At 44.7% G+C, this 22767-nt stretch overlaps 1 protein-coding gene across 1 annotated transcript in view; it reads left to right on the top strand.

Annotated features, from left to right (window-relative positions):
• The first annotated feature begins 3223 nt into the window (after positions 1 to 3223).
• NUP210 (nucleoporin 210) overlaps positions 3224 to 22767 on the top strand; it is a 49261-nt gene continuing 29717 nt past the window's right edge. The window contains exons 1-12 of the mRNA XM_054280899.1: positions 3224 to 3375; positions 10751 to 10887; positions 11638 to 11769; positions 12599 to 12695; positions 14176 to 14326; positions 14655 to 14787; positions 15530 to 15688; positions 16137 to 16205; positions 16503 to 16609; positions 17609 to 17749; positions 18933 to 19070; positions 22139 to 22294. Of these exons, the coding sequence (XP_054136874.1) occupies positions 3224 to 3375; positions 10751 to 10887; positions 11638 to 11769; positions 12599 to 12695; positions 14176 to 14326; positions 14655 to 14787; positions 15530 to 15688; positions 16137 to 16205; positions 16503 to 16609; positions 17609 to 17749; positions 18933 to 19070; positions 22139 to 22294 (1572 nt within the window). The remainder of the gene's footprint in view (positions 3376 to 10750; positions 10888 to 11637; positions 11770 to 12598; positions 12696 to 14175; positions 14327 to 14654; positions 14788 to 15529; positions 15689 to 16136; positions 16206 to 16502; positions 16610 to 17608; positions 17750 to 18932; positions 19071 to 22138; positions 22295 to 22767) is intronic.

Here is a 22767-nt window from a genome sequence, read left to right as displayed (position 1 = left end):
CTCTTACAAGTAAATTGTACATAATGCATTCAGCTGCTGAAGCTTCACAGAGCTGGCCCTACACTGTTCACACACAATTACAGACATACCTACAGGGGTCAGGATTGGCGCTGGTTTGAGTAAGCCTCACCCAGTACATAAATAGTTAAAATAACCCTGCACACCTCATTGCCTTACCATTTTGCTGAAGTTTCACCTTCTAAGTTGCATTTATTCAGAATTGGTTTTGTTGTTTGGGTTTGGGTTCTCTTGGGGGGGTGTGTTCTTTTGTTTTGAAGATGAGTGTTTAAAATATTTTAAATTACTCAGACATTTAAAAATATGAAATGCCTGAAAATTAAGCCAGGTGTTTCTTGTCCAGATGGTGCTTTATCACTGTGCCATTCAAATACTTCCTTTTCTTGAACAAGGATTTAAAAGTGTTTCACTGCCAACAGATCACCTAATAATATATTGATACACATTTTTTCTAGCTTTATGAAAAATATATTTCCCTCAGAAATTGGTAGATTTAAAAGATTTGATCAGAGTACATGTCTCTCTGGTTCCTTGGCAGTGTTTTCAGATCTTCAGACCAACCAAGCAAGTATATAAAATCTTCCAGTAATTCTGTCCCTTTTAGTTTCATATTCCAGTAGAAACATGGTCAGCACCTGGTGCTTTGTTATTTATTGCATGTATTTTGATTGCCTCTAAAATCTCTTGAAATTCTTCCACAAGAGGCCCAGCTTCTTAGGGAACAACCATTCATTGTTTGCCTATCTCCCTCCTTCAGCAGCTCATTAAAGCACTCCTTCTTATCACTCTGTAATCGCATTCTTTGTGGCCAAGACATTTCCATTTGTGTTCTTTATCAGACTTACTCGGGTCTACATTGATATGTCTGTAAAATTACCTCCAATTCCTGGTGTGCGTATCTCGTTCCCAGTCTGCAGCACACCAGGTAACCCTGAGAGGAGGTGTTTGTCCTGGGAGGAGGGATGTGCTGACTCCTGAGGATCCCACAGCAGCGTGGAAAGGGGAAGCAGAGCAGTGCACCAACGCTGCTAAGTCAGCCCCTGATGTTTTAGTGACTCCTACCCCCGAGGCAGGGGCTCCTCACAGAGCGCACACTGCACTGCCTGCCTCCCAGCTCACCCTCCTCTGGCCAAAAGAAATGCTAACACAGTGCTGCAATGCATGACTTCCAATTCAAGTGAAAAAATTCAAAAATTCACTTGGAAATTTTACCATATAATGGAAACTGCAGATGTGCTCATCAATGTCTCCAGCCTTACTCTGCTCTTAAAATTGCTCGGTATGCTCTGAAAGATGTGTTGGATGTTCACTTGCAGTACTTCACTGTCATGTTTCATCAATAAGCTTTAAGGTCCTAACTGCACCCTGCTGGTCCTTATGAAAATAACTCTAAGAAGTATTTGTTACTGGAAAATTATTGTTCTCACATTGAACACTCATCATCACCACCACTGCTGATGAGAGAAAGGAAATAAGTTCTGAGATTGCACACTCTGCTTTTAAAGCTGGAAGTACTGGGATACAGACATTTCCTCACCTCATTCACAGCACAGGATGCAAAGTACTCACTATCTACCTCTTATTTACTCGGTTGTAATTGTACTAACTGTAAACACATCGTACTGTTTAGTCATGGGCGATTTTATCACATTCCTCCCTAATATCCCAGTCTTTACTGAACTTATCTTCCTAACAAGCCTACAAAGAAAGGTTACAACTTCATTGAGAGAAAAAGTAAACAAAATAAACAACCCTCAGTATTTTAGCTGGGGAGCGATTTAAAGTGCAAGGGCTTGATTTGCCAACATCTTTAACATTGCACATCTTTCTAGGCCCAGCCCCTATTGACTTAAATTGCAGCTGCAAAGTTCAGCTCTTCTGGAAATCAGACCACACAATTTCATGATGTGCAATCAGAAAATGAGTAATACACACACAGAAGCTGCAGGGAGAAGTGAACTGTCCAGGAGTACACATTCCTCTGGGATAGAAAGTGGAACAGCATTGCTGAGGTACTGATAAATAAAACACAAGCTGAATAAATAGTGCATAAAGTGCTCCTATGTAAAGAGAACATCCTGTATAAATTTACTTGCTTAGAATAAATGAGAACTGGTTAACTTCAGTAATACCACCTAAATTAGAGCTGGGTAAACTCTTAGCTGGTGTCCCTGGGCAGCAGGCTGATCTTCTGGGCAGGATTTCATGATCTTTGCTCCAAAAAGCTTGCACTCTTCCTGAAATCCATTTTCCTGATGCATACATGTACCATCCCTCTGTCATAGGTAAGGACAGGCAGATCCTCTGCACATGGAGCATCTCTCATACAAAGAAAGGCTGGGACAATTGGGTTTGTTTAGCCTGGATAAGCTTTGGGGTGACTTAATTGTGGCCTTCCAGTACCTTAAGGCACTGACAAAAAAGATGGGGGGAGGCTCTTTGCAAGGGCCTGGGGTGACAGGAAAAGGGAGAATGCCTTCAGACCGAAAGAGAGGTGTTTTGAGATTAGATGTTAAGAAGAAATTTCTCCCTGTGAGGGTGGGCAGGCCCTGGCACAGGGTGCCCAGAGCAGCTGTGGCTGCCCCTGGATCCCTGGCAGTGCCCAAGGCCAGGCTGGACACTGGGGCTTGGAGCAGCCTGGGACAGTGGGAGGGGTCACTGCGATGGCAGGGGTGGGAGTCGGTGATTTAAGGTCCCTTCCAACCCAAACCATTCTGAGATGCTACGGCAATGAATGAACTGCAGCTTAGCATGGCTGTTAGCACCAGTGTGCCCGGGGAGCATGAAGGCGGCCAGGAAGGCCAACGGCACCTGGCTTGCTCCAGCACTGGGGTGGCAGCAGGACCAGGCCCGTGACCGTCCCCCTGTGCTGGGCTCGGGTGAAGCCACGCTTTGAATCCTGCACTCAGCTTTGGTACCCCACGACATAACAGTCATTGAGGTGCTGGAGCCTTTCCGGGGAAGGTCTGGAGCGCGACTCCTAGGAGATGCTTGTGGTTAGGCCCGGAGGAAAGGAGGTTTTTCAAAGCACCAGCGCCTCGCTGTTGGCGCCGCTGGAGTTCCCCCGAGGGAGGGCGGTGCGGCCCCGGGGGGCGGAGGGCGGGGGGAGGCCCTGCCCCCGGGCCGCCCTGCCCGGCCCGGCCCGGCCCCGCCGCGCCGCTCCCGCCGCACTTTCGCGCCCCGCACGGTCCCGCCGGCGCGCAGCATGGCTCCCCCCGCGCCCGGGGCGCTGCCTCTGCTCCTGCTGCTGCACCTCGCCGCCTCCTCCAAGCTCAACACCCCCAAGGTGCTGCTTCCTTTCACCCGCGGCACCCGCGTCAACTTCACGCTAGAGGCCAGCGAGGGTTGCTACCGATGGTGAGTGCAGGTGCCGCCGCCCTTTGTCCGCTTCTCCCCCCGCCGGCACCTGCGGCGGCTTCTCGGCCCGCGGCGGGGCCTGACGGCTCCCGGGGCAGCCGGGCCCTCTCTCACCGCTTTTACCTCGCTGCGGGTGGGTTTGGGCGGCCCAGCAGTGCGGGAACAGACTTGGAGATAATCCCTGAGGGGAAAGGTTGTTTTGTGCAGTGGGGGTTAAACCCGCTGGAGGGGGGCAGTGTCTGCAGGCCGGGCCCTGAGCAGAAGGTCCCTGCTTGTAAAGGAAGCTTCCCGCCATGGCTCCGTGCCCGACATGTGCCTCACACCCCGTGTGCACACACCCCACACACCCCACACGTGTCCACCTGCTTCTCCTCGTACCCCACACCCCCCAAACGCTCCAGCTGCTTCTGCACGTACCGTGCCCACTCTGCCTCCACACTGCCCATGTGCTCACCCTGCTGCCCTGCACTCCCGCAGTGCCTGCCTATGCACACACGGCCTCAGTGCCACCCCACACACACACATGGCCTCAGTGCCACCCCACACACACACATGGTCACAGTGCCACCCCACACACACACACATGGTCACAGTGCCACCCCACACACACACACACACGGCCTCAGTGCCACCCCACACACACACACAGCCGAAGTGCCACCCCACACACACACACACACACACGGCCTCAGTGCCACCCCACACACACACACAGCCGAAGTGCCACCCCACACACACACACACATCGCCACAGTCCCGCGTGTGCAGGGACAGCACCCAGAACTCTGCTGCTGGTGTGGAAATGCCCTTTCTCTTGCTGTAGTCGGTAATGAGGGTCCTGGCAGCCTTGAGCTCAGGGTGTGCACATAAATGAGTCGTAGCTGAGTCGGGAGCCTCTCAGTGCTGCTCTAAGTGTAGGCAACAGCACCCTAAAGACTTCACCTGGGATAGTGAAGTCGAGCTTTAAAAGTGAAAGCTTTCCCGGCTTTCTCAGTGTTGAGCACGTGGGATGTACTCCAGGAACTTCTGGCTGGGATCCCCTTCCTGCCTCGCACAGGGAGCAGGACTGGGCAGGGTTGGGCACAGAGGCTGAGGGCAGGTCCCTCAGCATGTGCACATTTAGAAAGCTCACAGTGGTCTTCATGTTAAACAAATGTTGCCAACTCCTTGTCCTTTCTGTAGAGCTCCAGAATAGGAACTTAATCAGTAATGAGCAGGAGGTACCCACCTGAAACAGAAGCAGCAGTCGAGGTACATTTAGGATGATACTTCCATATGTGCCAGATGGATGCGTGTAGCAGTTTTCAGTTTTCTGTTTGGCAGTTACTGAAATGCATCTTAAAGGGCTGCATTTTCATTCTCTGCATTTCTTTGCTTGGTTGTTGTATATTTCTTTTCTCTGGGCTGGGTACAAACCTTTGGTCTGTTACAATTGCTATATTTGAGGGTGCTTATGCAGAAGAGCAGTAATTAATTTCATCCAGAAGTCAACAAAATGAAAGTTCCTAGATGAGCTGCTTGTGGTCATGTAATTTAATTTTTAATGGACCATGTTAGTGAAAATCTCAGAACTGTGGGTTTTTTCTCTTTCCTTACTCGAATTTTTGAAGGCTGCTGAGCCTTTAAAAGGGTTTGGTTTGTGAGGTAAAGTACATTGCATAAAGCTAAACCCCAAAGCTCATCAAAGCACTGGTAAAATCTGGAGGTACAGACTCCCTTTCCTGTTTGCCAGTGAGCTGTGACGTAACGTCGGATTGGCTGCAGCCATTCCTGCACATGCCAGGTGCTGTCCCACTGTCAGAAGCACGGAGATCTTTGCTAATCTCATTCTGAAGTCTGTAGATGAAAAGATGTAAGATTGTTCTCCAGAGAAATGCCGGATTTGACTCACAGTCGTATCTCTAATGGAGGTGATTTTTGTGCACTTCAGAGCATGTTCTGTTGGTGCTGTTTGCAGCAATGACTCATATCCCTCATGCAGACAGACCTCAACATCCTTTTCCATCCTCTCCCTCTGCCCTTCAGAGAAGAATTTTGGTTGGGAATTAAGGAAATTACACCTGATTCACCTTGTGTGTGCTGTTATTTTCTGTGGCTTGTAAATGGGCATTTATTCGCTTCTGCTTTGCGAGGCCTGGCAGGATGTGGGTTGTGAAACTCGAGGTGTGCTCAGCAAAGCCTCTGGAGGAAGCAGGAGCTGTGTGTGTGTGCCCGAGCAGAGGCTGCAGTTGCATCTGGGGCTCTCTCCCTCCTCCTCCTTGTCCCACAGGCCTGGAACTGGGGGGGTTAGGAAGAAATGTGTCTGGAGGAACAGCAGCACAGCCCCTTGCTGGCAGGGTTCCTGTCTCTCTCAAGGAGCTGCTCCTGGACAGGGCCTGTTGAACTGAGCAATTTAGGAAGTACCAAATGCAGTGGCTTGGGAAGGAGTGACTCCTCCTCACGTTTGAGAAATGATGGGTGTGTTTGTGTGCGTGAAAGCAAGGATTTGAATGGAAGTGGTCAGATTCAGGCCCTCTGTGTCTGGAGAGGGAACTGGGGGTTTGTAATACGGGAGATTGTGGGGTTAGAGGTGGCCTGTGAGGGCTGTTCTGGTTGTTCAGCAGCATCTGATAGCAAATGACACCTTTTGAAGGTCTGCATTACTCATCTCAAGCGTCCAGAATTCAAAGGCAAGTGTCCAATTTCCTGAAAGATCAGTCTATAGCATGCTGTGACCTTTTTTCCCCAGTTTCCCTTTCAGCCTTCAAGTTTACCTCTGAAAGTAGGATATTTTCAAAGTGATTGTAGTGGTGTCTGAGAATTCCACTGATTGAGAGGGAAAAGGTCAAATTCTATTATCATCCCAGCAGACTGGGAGTAGTGGTAAAATTGCAAGCATGGCTCTAAAGTATTTTCTGATTTTCAAGATGCTCATGCCTTCTGGAGTTTGGGTTGCCTTTATATTAAAATAATTTTTTTGGAAAAAGCTTTGTTTTCAAAGCACACAGTATTTCCATCTGTAAATATTGTACATGGTGTTATTTTCAGGCATAAAATACAGTCTGTGCAGATATATTTAGCATTTATATTGCATCTGTATTTGTCTTTTAACTACCTTAATCCATAAATTACACCTGAAAGAATGAAAGCTTTCAGAAGCAGAATTTTCTCCTTGAAACCTGTCATACCATAATAACGTTGTCAGGGAGAGGAGGGGAACACACACACCAAAAACCCATTTCCCCCCAAGGTACTCTCCATGGCTGGGTGTTTGTAGCAGAAATTATCTGCAGTGTACAAATATGTTTACATATTTCATTATTTCCATTGAGTGTAGAATTGAGATACATGGTGAGGGCTGCTGGAGTTGAAAAGGAGTTTATTGCCACCTTAATGAAAGGTGTGTGTGTGCTCCTGAAGCTTCACTGTGGGGTTTGCATTGAGGTAATTGCTGTGGGAGAGGAGCTGGTAGCACAGTGGTGAAGGGAGAGATGCGGTGGGATGCACAGATATCCCAGAGAGCCCAAACCCACTGCACAGTGCTGCTGCTGGCGTGGCTGGCTGGCAAAGCTCATTTTCTGGCTCCTTACCTTGTCGTGTTTTTGTTGTAAATGGATCTTACTCTCCATGTGCTGGGTTGTCTGCTTTTAAAACCCTGTATCAGTAGTGCTCATTGAGATCTGTTGCTTTGCTCCAAGACCAATAGTCTCATCCCTGGCAATCTGGGAGTTGTGTTGTTTCCTGGATCACCTGTTTTACCACGGGCCTAAAAAAGCCCGACTGACTCTTGCTGAAAAATGCTTTGTGTTAACAGTATCTCACAGAGATACTGTTAACTTCCATATTGTGAAGTGACATCTTAAATGTTTGTTATTTCTCACCTGCTCTGCATTTCCCTCTTGCAAGGCGTTGCAGTGTGCAGCAGGGTGTTCTCCCTCTGCCTGACTCACCTGGCTGTGCTTTCCCAGCAGGGCTTCGGGCTCTTGGAAGTGCCAGCAGGAGCTCAGAGTTGGTTTGGGGTGTGCAGGGTGGTAAAGTGAGAGGGGCTGTGCTGCTGTGGCTCAGGTGTGTGTGTTACCTGAGAGTGTTGGCTCAGACCCAGAGCAGGGGGTGTGAGTCTGTAGCAGAAGTGTTCTCACAGAGCCCAGGAGGCACAAGAAATAATATTGTTTCCCTTAGGTGATGTGTGAATATCAGTGCAGGTTTACTGTTGAAAAAAGCTTTTTCTCAGTCTGAGCATCACCTGTTCTGTTAAGGCAGACAGAAGGATTAGGGACTTGTTTGTTTTGGCCAGCATTTCATTGCTCAACACCCATGAAATAAATGGTTTAGACTTTTGCTCATTTTTTAGTCCCAAGAGTGACTATAAAACGTCCCTGGTGTACTGGTCAGTCCAATCTTCCCGAACTCTTGGAAACTTTTACTACCCAATTTCTGGCCCAAATGCCTGATAAAATTCTAAATGATCAGATCAGCTGACAGTTGTGGTGCAGCTCCAGAGAGGTGGATTTTTGCTGACTCAGTCAGCTGAGTTTAGTCTGAGGAGCTGGCAGAACAGTATAAAACACTGGAGCAATGAGAATCAGCAGAGAGTTGCCAGGGAGAGAAACAGGAACAGGTGCCTGATCTTTGAACCAACTGATAAATAAATGAATTATAATCTGCTGAGGTATTGACATGTGGTGTTACAGACCAGTCAATGAAGAACACAGGCATGGGCTTGGGTAGATGTGTGGAGACAATCTTGTTTCTGTGTCTGGGGCCCTGGAGGGGGATGGAAATGGTGAACGAAGCAGAAATTGCCAAGAGGACTGGCGGCCTCTTTGCCGGTGCCATTCATTCCTCAGCAAGTAGGATTTTACTCTGAAGGAAATACAAATTGGGGACTTTTGTGAGCTTTTTTTCCCCTTCCCTCCTCACTCTTCTTTCAAGTGCTTCCTGCCTCCCTTGCTGTTTCTTACAGGCGCTGGCATGGGATCCAGAGCAAGTGCCAGAAATGCTTCCCATTGCTGGCTTCTCAGGATCTAATTTTGCCTTCTGACAAGCCCAGCTCTCAATGTCACACACTGACATGCTGCTGAAGAGCTGCTGTAGTTGGCAGGGGATATAAATTACATTTTTTGTCACTTAAAGCTGAAGTTTCTTTTTCTTGCCCATCCAGGAGCCAGTAGTGATCCCAGTGTAGTGCTGCTGTAATCCCCAGCCTGGCTGATTAATGCCTTTGCCTCTCTGTGCTTGGCCCTGCATCCAGGTAGCTGTAAACAGAATGTGCTTATGATATTGCTGAATGATAGAGGGGTCATCAGATACTTCCTATGTTCTGCTGGAAAAAATACTGATTGTGCAGATTGTTCTTAAATATAAATCAATACGAAACCAAGCCTCAGAAAGGCCCACTTGAGTAAAATTTGTATTAGAAAAAAAGACATTCAGCTAATATTCTGCCTCTTAAACTACTACTAGAAGCCAAGTAGTGTCTAATCTCAGTTTCTCTACTGCAGTGACTGGCTTTTAGCTGTAAAAGCTTGAAAGTTCCTTTAAAATTGGGGAGTGTATGTATGTTTACAGTTAAAATTTAATTTTTGTTGATCTTTGTTCCTCCCTTTTTCTAGTCTGAAAAGTATCCTGTAATTAGATTCCATTTTACAACACTGCTATTAGTGCAAACCACAGTGGTTTTGTATTACAATTCATAGCCAGATATTAAAAGAACAAATACAAACCACAGTGAAACCCCTGTTGTGTTGTAAACACAATCAATACCAGACTGCAAGAATGCAAAATCCTCAAATTAATAACAAAAAATCTAATGGTAGAGAGTATTAAGCTGTGTAAAGAGCGAAATAAAAGTCAATTTCCTACATATAACACTTATTTAAAAATACCTGCATGCAGACTAAGTGAAATGCACATGCTCAGCTTCAAAAGCCAGCGAGGCAAGTACAGGAAAAGCCTTACTTGTGGTGAATGCTAATATTGTTTAAAGAAACTTGTCAGTGTTGGAAAACTCTTTCATGGTTGCCTGAGAACAACAGAACAACAGGAAAATAACTAATTGCTCACTTATAATCTTTAAAACATATTTTAATTTTTTAGAGTAGAGCTGTGTGCTACTAATACAGAAAATCATGTTATTTTAGAAACAGTGTAAAACCTACTATAAAAAATATGCACATATTTGTGTACTTTGTTTAGGTATATAGACTAGATATAAACAAACAATTTTCAGGTTTAAGCTTTTAATTGGTGTTTAAATTGCCCATTGCATACTGCTGTGGGCTGTTTTTTCCTTGATCAGATAAAGTACTTTGAAATTCTGGGTCAGCAGTTGGTATTGTCGTTTCAAAATCCTTTAAAACTACTCCTTGTGCAAGCAAAATACTTTTGGGAGCTTAAGATTTGAAACAGGATTTGCAGTTCTATTGCAGTGGCTACAGCAGAGGTCTGTGCTCACCTGGGCTGCAGCTGTTAACTCTCAGATAATTGAGTGTGGTGTGATGTGTTGTTTTTCAATAGATAGGATTTTAGTTAAGGAGAAATTCAGTTTTTCGCTGGTGTGGATTTGTTGGTTGTGCTGGCAGGAGAAGGAGGTGAAATCTGTATCTGGGGATTCAGGCATACATGGCATTGCTGTTTGTTTGGAGCTCCCATCCTGCTCCTTGCTGGTTAGAGAATTTTCCCCACACATCCCAGGTGGGCATTTTTGTACATCTTCTAGAGAAAAACTCCAACCCCATCCAGCTTCCCCATCTTTACTGGGGGGGTCCAGTGCCCGGTTAAGGCTGCATTTACCAGATAGCGCAGCGTTTTCATCAGAGCTGCTGTCATCATCCGGAGAAGCAATTCCCGAGCAGCTTTGTCACCCATCAGTGCTTGCTTTCATTGTTTTAATCCTTCAAAGGGCCCTTGTGAGCGGATCCCGGGCACACAACCGGGGCTGTTCCCTCCCTGCTGCCCGGGGAGCAGCAGCTGGCACCGGTCGGGCACAGGGCTGAGGGTCCGGAGGGATTTGCTTTGGCTGCTGGAACTTTTCACTGCAGTTCCCCCTCAGATGTGTATTGCTGCTAGCTCAGATTTTCTTTCAGGCGGCTTGGTTTTTAACAACTCTCTGACTTTTGTTGTTGTTTTATCTCGACGGTTTTGGCGCACTGGGAGAGCTGGGCTCCGCTAAGTAATGCCCTGCTCCCCGGGCTTAGGGGAAGGTTGGTTGATTCCGTGGTGCAGAGAATGCTGAGCTTGCCTGCCCTGCCTCTGGCCTGGCCTTTCCCTGCGCTGGGGTCCTCGAGGCGCTGCTGCCATCCAGCTCTCCCAGAGGCAGCCGCTGGGCGCGCAGGTGAATCGCCGGGGCGGTGTGAGGGCAGAGCCGAGCCGCAGTGCTGACGGTCCCCACCCGCAGGTTCTCCACGCGGCCCGAGGTGGCGAGCATCGAGCCGCTGGGCCCGGCCGGCGTCCGCTGCTCGCAGAGAGCGCTGGTCCAGGCGCGCTCCTCGCAGCCCACGCGCCTCACCACCATCATCTCTGCCGAGGACACACGTGAGTCTGAGCGACCCCCGCCTCTCCGGGCACCCTGCCGACCTCAGGGAACAAAGCTGAGATCTGGGGGTGCGCAGGCACGTTTCAGTTCCTATGCACAGTCATTTTAGACTTCCCGTGGGTGTGGGTTTTAACTTCTGTTTGCCTAAGAGAAGTGTTAATGATTTTAATGATGCACTCAGGAAAAAGGTAATTCTTAAAACCCCTGACTCCCCAAAATCCACAAATTGAGGGTGTGACTGAAATATAAAAAAGTGTTTAATAAAAATGAGTAACACAAATTTGGGTGCTTGACATTCGAAAAAGGTGGAATCATACACATTTTGTGTCTGTCATGCAATATACCTGGTTAGCTTTTATAGTGACAGAGAGGCACCACCAATGCCGTGCAGTCACTTACTGAAGGAGTTTGTGGGTGTTTGTTGTCTGTGGGTTAAAGCCATTGATGTCTGTGGGCCATGAGAGCACTGCAGCAACTCTGCATAAGCACTCCCAGACAGCTCCCACTGTACCTGTCAGTGCAGATGGAGATCAGAGTTTCTGCAGTCCAGTGAGGAAGGGAACTGCTTCTCTTGCTTTCTGAGCCACCGTTTGACCACGAGTTTCTTCATGGAGGTCATGACCAAGTTTCAGTTCCGTCAGTGTCTTGTGTCGCTGGCGAAATTTGAGGTGCATCTTGACTTTATTGTTGCTCTTGATGAGCCCATGCAGTGTTGTGCTTTCTTGTGCTCTTTCTGATGTCTCTTCAAGTGACTGGCCAAGTGATTCGCTGTGACGCCATCGTTGATTTAATTCATGGCATCCAAATTGTGTCCACAACAAGAGAGCTCTACCTTGAGGATTCACCACTGGAGCTCAAAATTCATGCTTTGGATTCAGAAGGTAAGAGATCTGCTTGTAGGAAATTAAATTTATATTAAAAGTTCTAGCTGTCTGATAGATGCACCAGCTTTATTTGTCACACTGTTGATTGTTTGAAGCCAAGTGGAGATTTTGAAGGAGTTTCTCTGGATAATACATTGTGAAGTTGTCTGTTCTTTTTTCTTTTTTTTTCTTTTGGGCTGTGGTAGTCTAAAGAATTTTGCAAAAGGATGTTTTTGTGAACAGTCAGGTATCTGACAGGAGGTTCAGAGGTGATGTTTGAGACCAATCACCTATTGCTCAATCTGTTTAATTACTACACAAACACTCACTTTTTGGACACACCATTTAGGCTCACAAGAGTCAGTGCGTTTGTGAATGCATTGTTATTTAATAGGAGCAGAAAACGAATGCTTTTTGTAGTCTGTCGTATCAGAAAAAGAACCATGATCTGCTAAGAATTCCATGCTTTCAACAATCAAGTTTTGTGCACACATAGCACTCCAGGCAAGGGATTTTTAGGACAACTACTGAGGGGAAATAATGTGTCAAGCTGCTATAAAAGGTGGAATTAATTGTTTTGGTTACTGTGCCCATCCCACCTGTGTTTGTAAACCATGAATGCCACGTGAAGTACGGTGATATGTTAATAGTGAAAAGTAAATTTGTTTTTATCCTATGTGTAGTGCTGGATTCGTGGCTTGGTGTTGTGCAAACTCGAGGGTGCTTCATGGTTCTTCTTGCAGGGATAAAATAGAGAAATTTCCCAGGGAAATAAGCCATGGTTTATGTTCCAATGAGACTCTATGCTTGTTCTGTTTTTGTTTTCATCTGGTTGTTTGATTTGTAGGAAACACTTTCAGCACTCTGGCAGGGTTGGTGTTTGACTGGACAGTGGTGAAGGACCCAGAGGCCGATGGCTTCTCAGACTCCCACAACGCTCTGCGGTAAAGTAATTTCCTTTGCTCTCAAAGGATTTGTTCAGTCTGATGTGCCAAAAATACTTCCCCACATCTAGGCAGTTTATTGAACTGATGCCTAAAATTATAATGTTAAGGGTCAGTTGTTTCAGGTTGGGTTTTTTAAGCTACTCGACAGCCTGGGCACCTTGTTCTCTCTTTAGTTTAGCTGATAGTGAGCAGCTCTGGTAGCTCTGATGCAATAGTTAGAAATAAACAGATGCAGTTGATCTTGCTGGAACATCTCATGCAAAAGGAAGATTTATCAGTAGGATTGTTATCTCAGGATTTCAGCAGATTTTTATTTTTAGCTTTTTGAGGAATAAAAGTCCCCTTCCATTTCAGAAAGGAGCTCTCCAAACATTAAGAGTTTCAGGTGTCAGTGGACGCTTAGTTCTGGTGTTGAAATAGGATTCCTTGTGGGGAAACCAGTTCTCCTACAGAGCACAATGGTTAACAGCCAACTTCCATCCTCAAACTCTGTCTCCTCATACACTGCAAGTGGAGTGGGGGGAGCCAGCAAGGCTTTGCCCCTGGGCAAACACAAACTGATTTTGCAGCCTTAGAGAAGCAGCATTGGCCGGGGAAAGCCTGCTAAGCCCATAATACACCTGAAGCTGCAGGTACAAGTGAGAGCCAGAATGAATGGTTCGGTGGGACTGGGTATCCCAAGTCCTGGTACATATGGAGCTTTTTCTTTCAGTATAAGTATTTGCTGATGTGATTTTAACCAGACTAATATTGATATATGCTCTACTGTTAGCATAACTATGATAGCATTAAAATGTTCTACAGGTGGTGCAGCTTTGTGAAATAAATCATAAATTGTCATGAAAACGTTAATATCCATAACTGTTCTCCATATGGCTCTACTGGTTTTACTCTGAAAGTGCACATGAAGCCAAGCAGATCATGTGCATACAGAAGGTGACACTCTGTAAAACATGCTCCTTTTTCCAAAATTTCCTGTCATTTGCCCATACATTGCAAATTCCTTTCCTCTCTTCTGCCACTTCTCACTGAAATTTCTAACAGTTACTACAAGTTTTCTGCTTGTACGTGATTTTCATAGTCATTTATAAAATACATCCTGGCTTCTTGAGGGAGGTCAGAGTTACATTCTGGGTTTGCTTTTATAAACATGAGCTTTGGGTCTTGCACATCAATTCTTTTACAACACAGAGAGAGTTTTTGCAGTCTCACCTACTGAACAAACTGGAGAGGTCATTGTAGACAACATATGCAGTCTTCTGATAGCTCACAAGCAAGCTTCAGACAAACTTATCTGTCACAGAAATTAGCTGCAGATACCTCAAAGAATGAGTAAAATTTGGATATCTGGTCCCAGGCAAACATCTTAAATTGGCTTAAAATTGAAAGTGGCTGGGAGTAGATGCTGGTGGTGTTTCTCTGTGGGTTACAAAGGTTGTTTAACAATTTTCTATTCACTTTGTGATTCACCTTTTAGTATACTCAAGTTCTTAGAATCCACTTACATCCCACCTTCCTATATATTGGAAATGGAAAAAGTTGCCAAGCAAGGAGATACCATTCTGGTGTCTGGTATGAAAACAGGGAGTTCTAAATTAAAGGCAAGACTTCAGGAAAGCATCTACAAGGTAAGATTTCTGAATGTCAAGGGGGAAGATGGATTTCTGAATGTCTGAATGAGCATCTGTCTCAAGTTTTTCTGTATTCTCCAAAATGATCTTCATACAGGCATGATTTTTTTCTTGATTCTTGCACTGTGTGCACAGAGCAGATCTCTGTCCCAGTCACTGTCCCTTGCATTGCCCTGTTGTAACAAAAGTTGAGATGAAACTAAAGAGCCAATTGCAGCAAATAATGTTTTTCACTTCCAGATTTCTAAGTTCCTGCTGCATGGTCTGCTTCAAACAAGTGAGCTGCTTTTAATGTGGTTACTTTTCTTTCCCCCTCCATCAACAGGATGTACAGCCTGCGGAAGTCAGATTGCTTATTTTGGAAAATATCCTTTTAAATCCAGCATATGACATTTATCTTCTGGTAGGAACATCAATTCAGTACAGAGTTCAGAAACTGAGGCAAGGGAAGATCACAGGTCTGTTCTTTTCTCATTTATTTTTATTTTTTAATGCTTTGTGTGAATTTTTAACTGCTGAGAAATTTTTAATTGTGTTTAAACTGCTTTGTTAATGTTTAATACTGTTTTCCTAAGGCACACAGTGATACAACTGCTTAGTTCTTTCAGTCAAAAAAAAAATTGTGACTGTTAAGAATATACTCTTGCAGATTTGTCAAGGATGTGGAGACAAGGGTAACTTAAAATAGGAGCTAACACTGTCATTTTAGATGTTGACAGTCGCTAAGGAACTGACTGACTTTCTTACTTAAATCAAATTTAGATTAGTAACTTTTCTAACAGGAAAAGTTTTATTGGCAAATGGATTTGCTCCACAAGGTGAAGCCTTTATAAATGTGGGTTAGCTGGCTTTATGCCCATTTCAAAATGCAGTGCCTTGAGTTTTCCCTCCTTTTTCTTTTTCTCCCTTTTGTCTTCTTTTTTTTTTTTGAAGCTGGAAATCAGTTAAATGTCAGGTCTAAATACTGAGATGATATTAGTTGAGAATTGCAGTTTCACAGATACTAAATTTGCCAAGAAGCTTGTTTTTGTGTGTGTGTGTGTGTTGATGTGATGACAGAAGTGCTATTTTTCAAGACACTGAAAATATTGATTTAATATGTGCACTAGGCGTCAATAAAAAATAATCAGCAATAATTAGCAGCAGCTAAACACTGCAACACCTGCTTTTATTGTTTCCTCTGTTTTGTTTCACCTCCAGAAATAGCAATGCCATCAGAGCAGTACGAGCTGCAGCTCCAGAACAACATCCTCCATCCCAAGGGAGATCCCTCCTGGCCAGTTGCCAAGCTGGACCAGGCAACGTCCACTGTGACTGCATTGCAGCAGGGCCAGACCAACATCATCCTGGTGCACAAGAGTATCCTTCCTCAGGAATGCTTCTCCAGCCACCTCTCTGTGGCAGGAGACAAGCTTTCCACCCTTGGCGACACAGAAAGATCAAGTTATCCTCATTTGTGCTGAGAGTCTGGAAACCAGGAGCCATGGAAAGCAGCACTGCTGTGCATTCAGTCTCAGCAGAGCTGTCTGATGCCTTGGAATGTTTTAACAAATTAAGCTGGCAAAAGATCACTTAAATCATGTCTGTTCCCCTCAGTCACTGTAGAAATGTATGGGGCTTTATTTAATTTTTATATTTCAGTCGTTATATTCTCTAGTGAGTTCTCTCCAAAGAGCTCACTGCCTTGCAGTGGGGATAATGTTTATTTGCAGTGTACATTAGCTGTACAATAGCCCCAGAGGCAGAGGAGTCCCAGGAGGAAGCTGGTCCTGTGCAGGGGCCGTGTGTTCCTTGACTGAGCCCGCAGGTATCCGCATGCAGGGCGTGTCCAGGCTGCCCAACAGCACTGTCTATGTGGTGCCTCCTGCATATTTGGGTTGGTATTTATTGCTGCACTCTTCCTCGTTGCTTATTGCAATTTCTGGCCTTCTTGCTGATTTTCATGCTGTAGCTCCACGCTTCCGTTCAGTGTTAGTTTTCACAGAAAAGTAATTTTATTCATAAAAGTAGCTCAATGTGAAATGGGTTTTATGTACTTTCTTTTATCTCTGTAGTCAGCAGTTTAAAATAATGAATGTTCATCTGCAGTGTGTGGGCACCAGAAGCAAAATGCTTTTCTCCATTAGATAAAGAGGCTGTTGGTTTGTGCAGTTCAATATTTCCTCTTTTGCAGGATTTACAGTTCATCCAGGTGACAGATGGGTCCTGGAGACGGGCAGGCTTTATGAAATTACAGTTGACGTGTATGATAAATCAAGCAATAAGGTGTATTTATCTGATGTAAGTTGAAATGTTTAGATACTTTTCAGTGACTGTCTCCTAAATCCCAACTTGCTTTGAAATTATTTGAGTGGTTTCTTATTTGCATTGAGACAGGACAGTGCAAAGCTTGTTGTTTCTTGCCTTTTTTTTTTCCCATTTGTTTTGTTGTCATTACTTTTTAAAAATAAAGCATTCTGGGTGATTCATGTGAAATTATTGGAGTCTTAAGTGATATAGAAAAAAATGGAAGTTGGGCAAAATCTTTCAGGTTAGATGGGGCTTGGAGCAGCCTTAAATCATCCAGTGCCACCCCTGCCATGGCAGGGACACCTCCCACTGTCCCAGGCTGCTCCCAGCCCTGTCCAGCCTGGCCTTGGGCACCGCCAGGGATCCAGGGGCAGCCACAGCTGCTCTGGGCACCCTGTGCCAGGGCCTGCCGACCCTCACAGGGAAGAGCTACTTCCTAAGTTCTATATACTAGGTAGCAAATATACATAGTTATTAAAAAACTGCAAAAGAAGCGAAATTGAAATAGTTCAGTTGAAACAAGAAAAAATTTATTAAATTATTGCTTTTCAGAGTATTGGAGCTAGGGGAATATTATTTTATTTGCCCACAATTGCTTTTGGGATACAGATCTGAGTTTGAGCTAGATCTCAGCAGTGTGCTGTTGAGGCAATATATGAATGTGTTCTTTTGTGTTGAAGAGGGAAAAGATTAGAAGAATACTGTAAAATATGAATTATTTAGTGGTATAAATATGGGTACTTTCATGTTAAATTACATGTTGCTGATAGTTTAAGAAAAAACTTTCTGTGGAGTTAATGTTATGTCTAAAGGTAAAATCTTACTGAAAGACTTAAACTTCCATAGGGAGAGTTTCCACAGTCCCAGTGTCTTTGAGCTGTGTTATTAAACAGTGGTTTGCTCACTGACCTGTTGTGTGTGTTCAGGGTTTTCTGTCCTCCATTGATGTCAGTCACCTGTGGCAATTTCTGTTTCATGTTTTGGTTTTAGAATATCCGAATTACTGCAGAGCTGTCCAAAGAACACTTTGAGGTGCTGCAGTCCTCCCTGAATGGGTCCTATCATTATGTGAGGGCTGTGAAGGCGGGGCAGACCACGATTGATGCTGCACTGACATCAGTAGTTGATCAGGTGTGTCTTTGTGAAAACTCCTCTGCTTCACTGGTAGGCCTAAAAATAATTGAGCTGTGCAGTAGTGACTTCCTAGCAAAAGGAAACCTAAGAATTACATGGGGCTGAGCTGTCTTTGTTTGAACAGATTAAGAGCCAAATTCTAAAATCCTTTCTTCATGGAAACTGTCAATTGAGTCAACAGAGGATTTGCTTAAATTAAAGACTGTGGGATTTTGCTCCCGAGCATGTGGCAAACTCCTGTTAAGGCAGTGGTGCACAGCACTGATTTCTTTTCTCGTGGCAGATCCTTGTGCTGGGCAAGGGGCCTCTCACAGGCTGAGGGAATTTTACACTTTATTGTGGTAGGATCATCACTCATACCCTGGCCTTGTTCTGCAGTCAGTTACATTGGGGAAGTTTGCTATCAATTGGTAAGTGACCTTAAACTCTGGAATGACAATCTGCCAAATGTATCAGCCTGCACATTTCTCCAAATTAATATTCATTAACTTTCTGCTGGTTGGGCAGGCTGCTGAATGTATGGCTAACTAGGGCACGTGGTGTGGAAGTGAGTTGCTTTTGCTTGAAAATTCAACACTTCAACCCATTTGCTGTGAAATCATTTTAGTGATTCCTTGAGCAGGATTTAGTAGCTCCTTCAGTGTGATAAGCCACGGTCATTTTCTGTGTCAGAGATGTTCTCTTCAGTGGAAAGGCATCCCCTGAGAGCTGTTTTTGGCTCAGAACTGCAGTAACAGTGTGTTGTGCCAGAGGGTTGTGGCACTGCAGTGACAGCAGAGCTGTGAAGGCCAGTGTTTGGGGGGGCTGAGCAATGGTTCTTTCAGGCTGAATTTTGTACACAGTGGGATGAGCAAAGAGTAAATGTAGATGTTGAGCCTCCAGACTGGCTCTCCAAATGAGGTCTCAAAATAGGAGCAGTGAAAGAGTATTTCTTCTTGCCTTTTAAATTAATGTGGGCACCTGGATCTTCATAGAAATCAATAGTACTCATTTAATACAGTGGCACACCTTGCTGCCAGGAGCTGTTGGCTCACTAGGAACTCCGGTTCATAAATGGTCCTAAATAGTTTTCCTTCCTCTCTGAGGTGTTTTCAAGGACTTGTCTGTACCTAAGGACTAAGCATTAACTCTGGGAAGTTCTGTGGTGCCGTGTATAACACTGTGCTTTTGCACTTTGCAGGATGGAGGTGTTCATACCTTACCAGTTCCAGTGCAAAACCAGCAGGATGTGGAGATCTATGTTCCAATATCTCTTGTACCCAGCATTCTGATGTTTCCTTGGCAGCCAAGAGCAGGAGTGTACCGGTACACAATCCAGGTATGCCAAAGAATACACTCCCAGCTGCAGGGAGTGCAGCTCAGGCAGGCACACTGGGGCATGACACCACTGAGCTGGGGTTGACTTTGGATACTTTAGGCATGGTGGCATCCAAAATCTAACTTGGAGGAACTTCATGGGACATTGGTCACAGGAATTTATTGTAAATGCAGGGCTACCGACGAAAGAAGGAATGATGAGGAGGACTCTATCTTGTTAGAAAGTTAATTTATAACTTTATTATACTATATTATATTAAAGAATACTATACTAAAGAATACAGAAAAGATACTTATTGAATGTTAAAAATATAATAATGAAAACTCATGACTCTTTCCAGAGTCCTCATTGGCCAATGAGTTAAAACAACTCACACTGGAGTTTAATCAAGTAATCACCTTGAGTACACAATCTCTAAACACATTGTACATGGACACAACACAGGAAGAAGCAAATAAAATAAGAATTGTTTTTCTTTTCTCTGAAGCCTCTTGCTGCCTTTCAGCTTCCCAAGAAAAAACTCTTAGCAAAAGAATCATGTTTAAAAAATGTGAATACCCTAGGAATTAATATACAGTTCAAAAAAGCGCCAAGAAACCAACAAACATAAAAAACTCCACTGACCTCCACCTTTTGTCTTCCCTTCCTCTCTCCCTCATACATGCACCACACACCTGTGCCTGGAATGGCTTGGAATTCCAGGAGCATCCTATATCCAAAGATCCACAGCGATCATTAGAGGCTGCCCTTTGCTGGCAGGGATGGGAAATATGAATGGGAGTGTGAAGTGACTGCAAAAAGGGCATGGCAAGATTAATTAGCAGCACTCTGCCAGCTTTGGACATCAGTATTCCTCACTGGCCACACACCTCGTGCTCCTAATACAAAGTTCCAGGGAGGCAAAGGCCACAGCCCATTTACAGAAGGGATGATTTCCATGTTTACTAGGTGTGTCTTTGCTCCCAAGCTGTCACTTATTCCTTATGCTTCATGAAGCAAATGATTTTTGTTGCAGTATCCAGTATCTCCAATCTAAGTAGGGAAGAGAAAGTTGTGCTTTCTCAGCCCAGACTCTTATCCCAGGCCAGTGATACCCAGACCCTGCACTCGGGTGTTGGATGCACAGCTCCTACCTCTCCCTTTTAGCATAAGGTGGTGCTCACTTTTGGATCTGTGTTAAGTAAACCATATCCAAATAGGCAGCAGGACACTTGGTGCCAGGCTCTTCTCCCAGTTAACAAGGGACAGGATAAGAGGAAACAGCCTCATGGTTAGACAAAATTTTTTCTCAGGAAGAGTTGTCAAACACTGGCACAGGCTGCCCAGGGCAGTCGTAGAGTCACCATCCTTGGAAGGGCTCAAAAATCCTGGAGTATGGCACCTGAGGATGTGGTTCAGTGGTGGATTTCATAATCTCAGAGGTCTTTTCCAGCTTTATTGATTCAGTGACTCCATGGAGAGAATCAGTCTCACAGGAATAAACTGCATTCTCCAGTGGAAATCTAAGGCCAGCTCCATTGAGTTAAGCCCTGCATTTCTACTCATGTGTTCTATAGGATTAGTTTGCTTTACTTTATGCTATTCCTGACCACACCAGCAGAGTGTGGTAAAAATGCTTAGTACTAAATCTGCATTTTCAGTACTTCATAATTCTGCTGGAGTTTTCCCTGTAAGGGAAAGGTAATGTGGTTTTGTTTCCTACCTCTCTCACCGTTCTCTTCTCACCTTATCTTGCATATGCAATGAAGTGTTTCACTAGAGAACATTCCTTCATGGTACTGCAATAATTGTATCACTGTTCTTACTTTACTCTGATCTTTTTCTATAAAAACATAGAAACTTTTTTCTCCCAAGATTTAAATTTTGCTGAAACTATGACCTTTCTTCTGGTCTCTCCATCCCACAATACCACTGGTCAGCAGCATTCACACAGCTCAACTGTTCCTGCCTCTCCATTAGAGTTTGCCTCCCACTCCATAGCTTCAGTCAGGCTATTTCAAATGGGTGAATAAAGTTTTTCTGAAAATAAATGGAAAGGGATTTTTTGATCTAGCCAAATTCTGTTTATAGCTGAAGTAACTCCCTCCAGATGGTATCAGAATGCCTGGCAGGCTTTCCTTTGGCAGCTGTCTGGTTTGTTGGGGGTTGCTTTGTTCCTGTTTGTGCTAATGAGGTGGTTTCTGTTGCACGAGAGGTGCGGTGCCAGCTGTGTGAGGCTGAGCACAAGGAGGTTCTGGGGAGGGCATTGCTCACAGTGACTGTGGAGCTCCCTGCCAGGCTCTGGGTGAGGGGAAGCAGCTTTACCCTTCCTCTCCTCAGGGCAGACTGACTGCCAGAGAGAGAAAATGTAGTGAGGGGTCTGGGGTTTATCCAGGGACCCTCATGAGGCTTCATGCAGTTATTAAGAATTGGGTATTTCTATTTTATGTTTTCTGCTCATCTCCCTGTTTCAGCTAAAATACCTTTACAAATATCCTGAGCTCTTGGATTCTTTGAGCCTTTCTCACCACATCCCAAGCATCTCCTGTGACACACCACTACCTGTTTATTAATTTGTCTGTGTCCTTCTGTAATCAGGTTGTGCACGTGCTCAGAGGAAGGAAGAAGGGAAATTACCCTCCTCTTCATTTTCTTTTTGTTCTCTTTCCCTGGTAAAAATTACTGGCTAAGTTCCTGCATAATTTACATTTGTTTGTTTTCCATGCTGTCCCTCTAGACAAGATTTATCACCTTGTTAAATTTTAATTATGAAATAAGTTAAAGGAAATGTTGAGGAAGTTAAAGAGATTAAAACAATATACATCAAAAAATAGCTCCAGTGTTCACCTGTGTTTTACTCTGATGGAACTTTTGATATTTGTTTTGGCATGTGAAAAGCTGAAATTGAATGAAGGGTAGAAATTCTTCTCGTCTCTCTGTTGCTTATGAAGTTCTGAGATGTTATTTTATTTGTATGTCCTGTTCTCAGTGCATTCCTGGTTTTCATGCCAAAATATCCAAAGCTGTGGAATGTGAGAGCCGTGTACTTGATTAAATGTTTGAAAGATTTTTCCCTCCTTGTATTTCAGGCTCAGGGTGGAAGTGGCAACTTCAGCTGGTCCTCTTCTGACCCTGCAGTAGGGACAGTGACAGTGAAAGGAGTGATGACCACGGGGAGTGAGCCTGGGCTCAGCATCATTCAGGCACTGGACGTGCGGAACCCGCTGCATTATGGAGAAATGAAGGTGAGAGATTCATTGTTCAGTGATTGGTCTTGAATATGGCTTTTGGGCACAGCCAAGGCACTGAGACTGCCATAGGCATTTCCCTTCCACTTCCTTCCCTGTGGCAGGGTAAGGGATTAGTTTCAGTTTGTGCTTCAGGGAATCCAGCACTGTCCAGTGCATTAACTTTACTCCCATTTTTGCCCCTTCCTGATTTCCTTGGCAAGTCTTTTTCCCTGTTGGAAGTTTTAAGTGCAAGAAGGAAATGGTAGTTGACTCCAGGCCTGGCCATCTAAGCAGACAAGCCAAACTGAAAATTCATTCTGTGGGGTGATAGGTGGGTGTCCTCCCTTGATACCAAAGGGTGATGGTGTTATCAGGATGTGCAAGGAAATTTCTGCCTGGAGAAGTGACTGAAGTGAGCACAGTGCTGCAGACTGACTGCAGATACCTGAGCTGGCCAAGAGAAAACAGTGTTATAGCAAAATTAGGAG

Source organism: Melozone crissalis, unplaced genomic scaffold (assembly GCF_028551555.1).
Source record: "Melozone crissalis strain CALT ecotype California unplaced genomic scaffold, PUWL_Pcris_2 ptg000029l_1, whole genome shotgun sequence".
Taxonomy (NCBI): Eukaryota; Metazoa; Chordata; class Aves; order Passeriformes; family Passerellidae; genus Melozone; species Melozone crissalis.
Note: the sequence above shows the minus strand (reverse complement) of the source record. Positions and strands in the feature narration are given on the sequence as shown.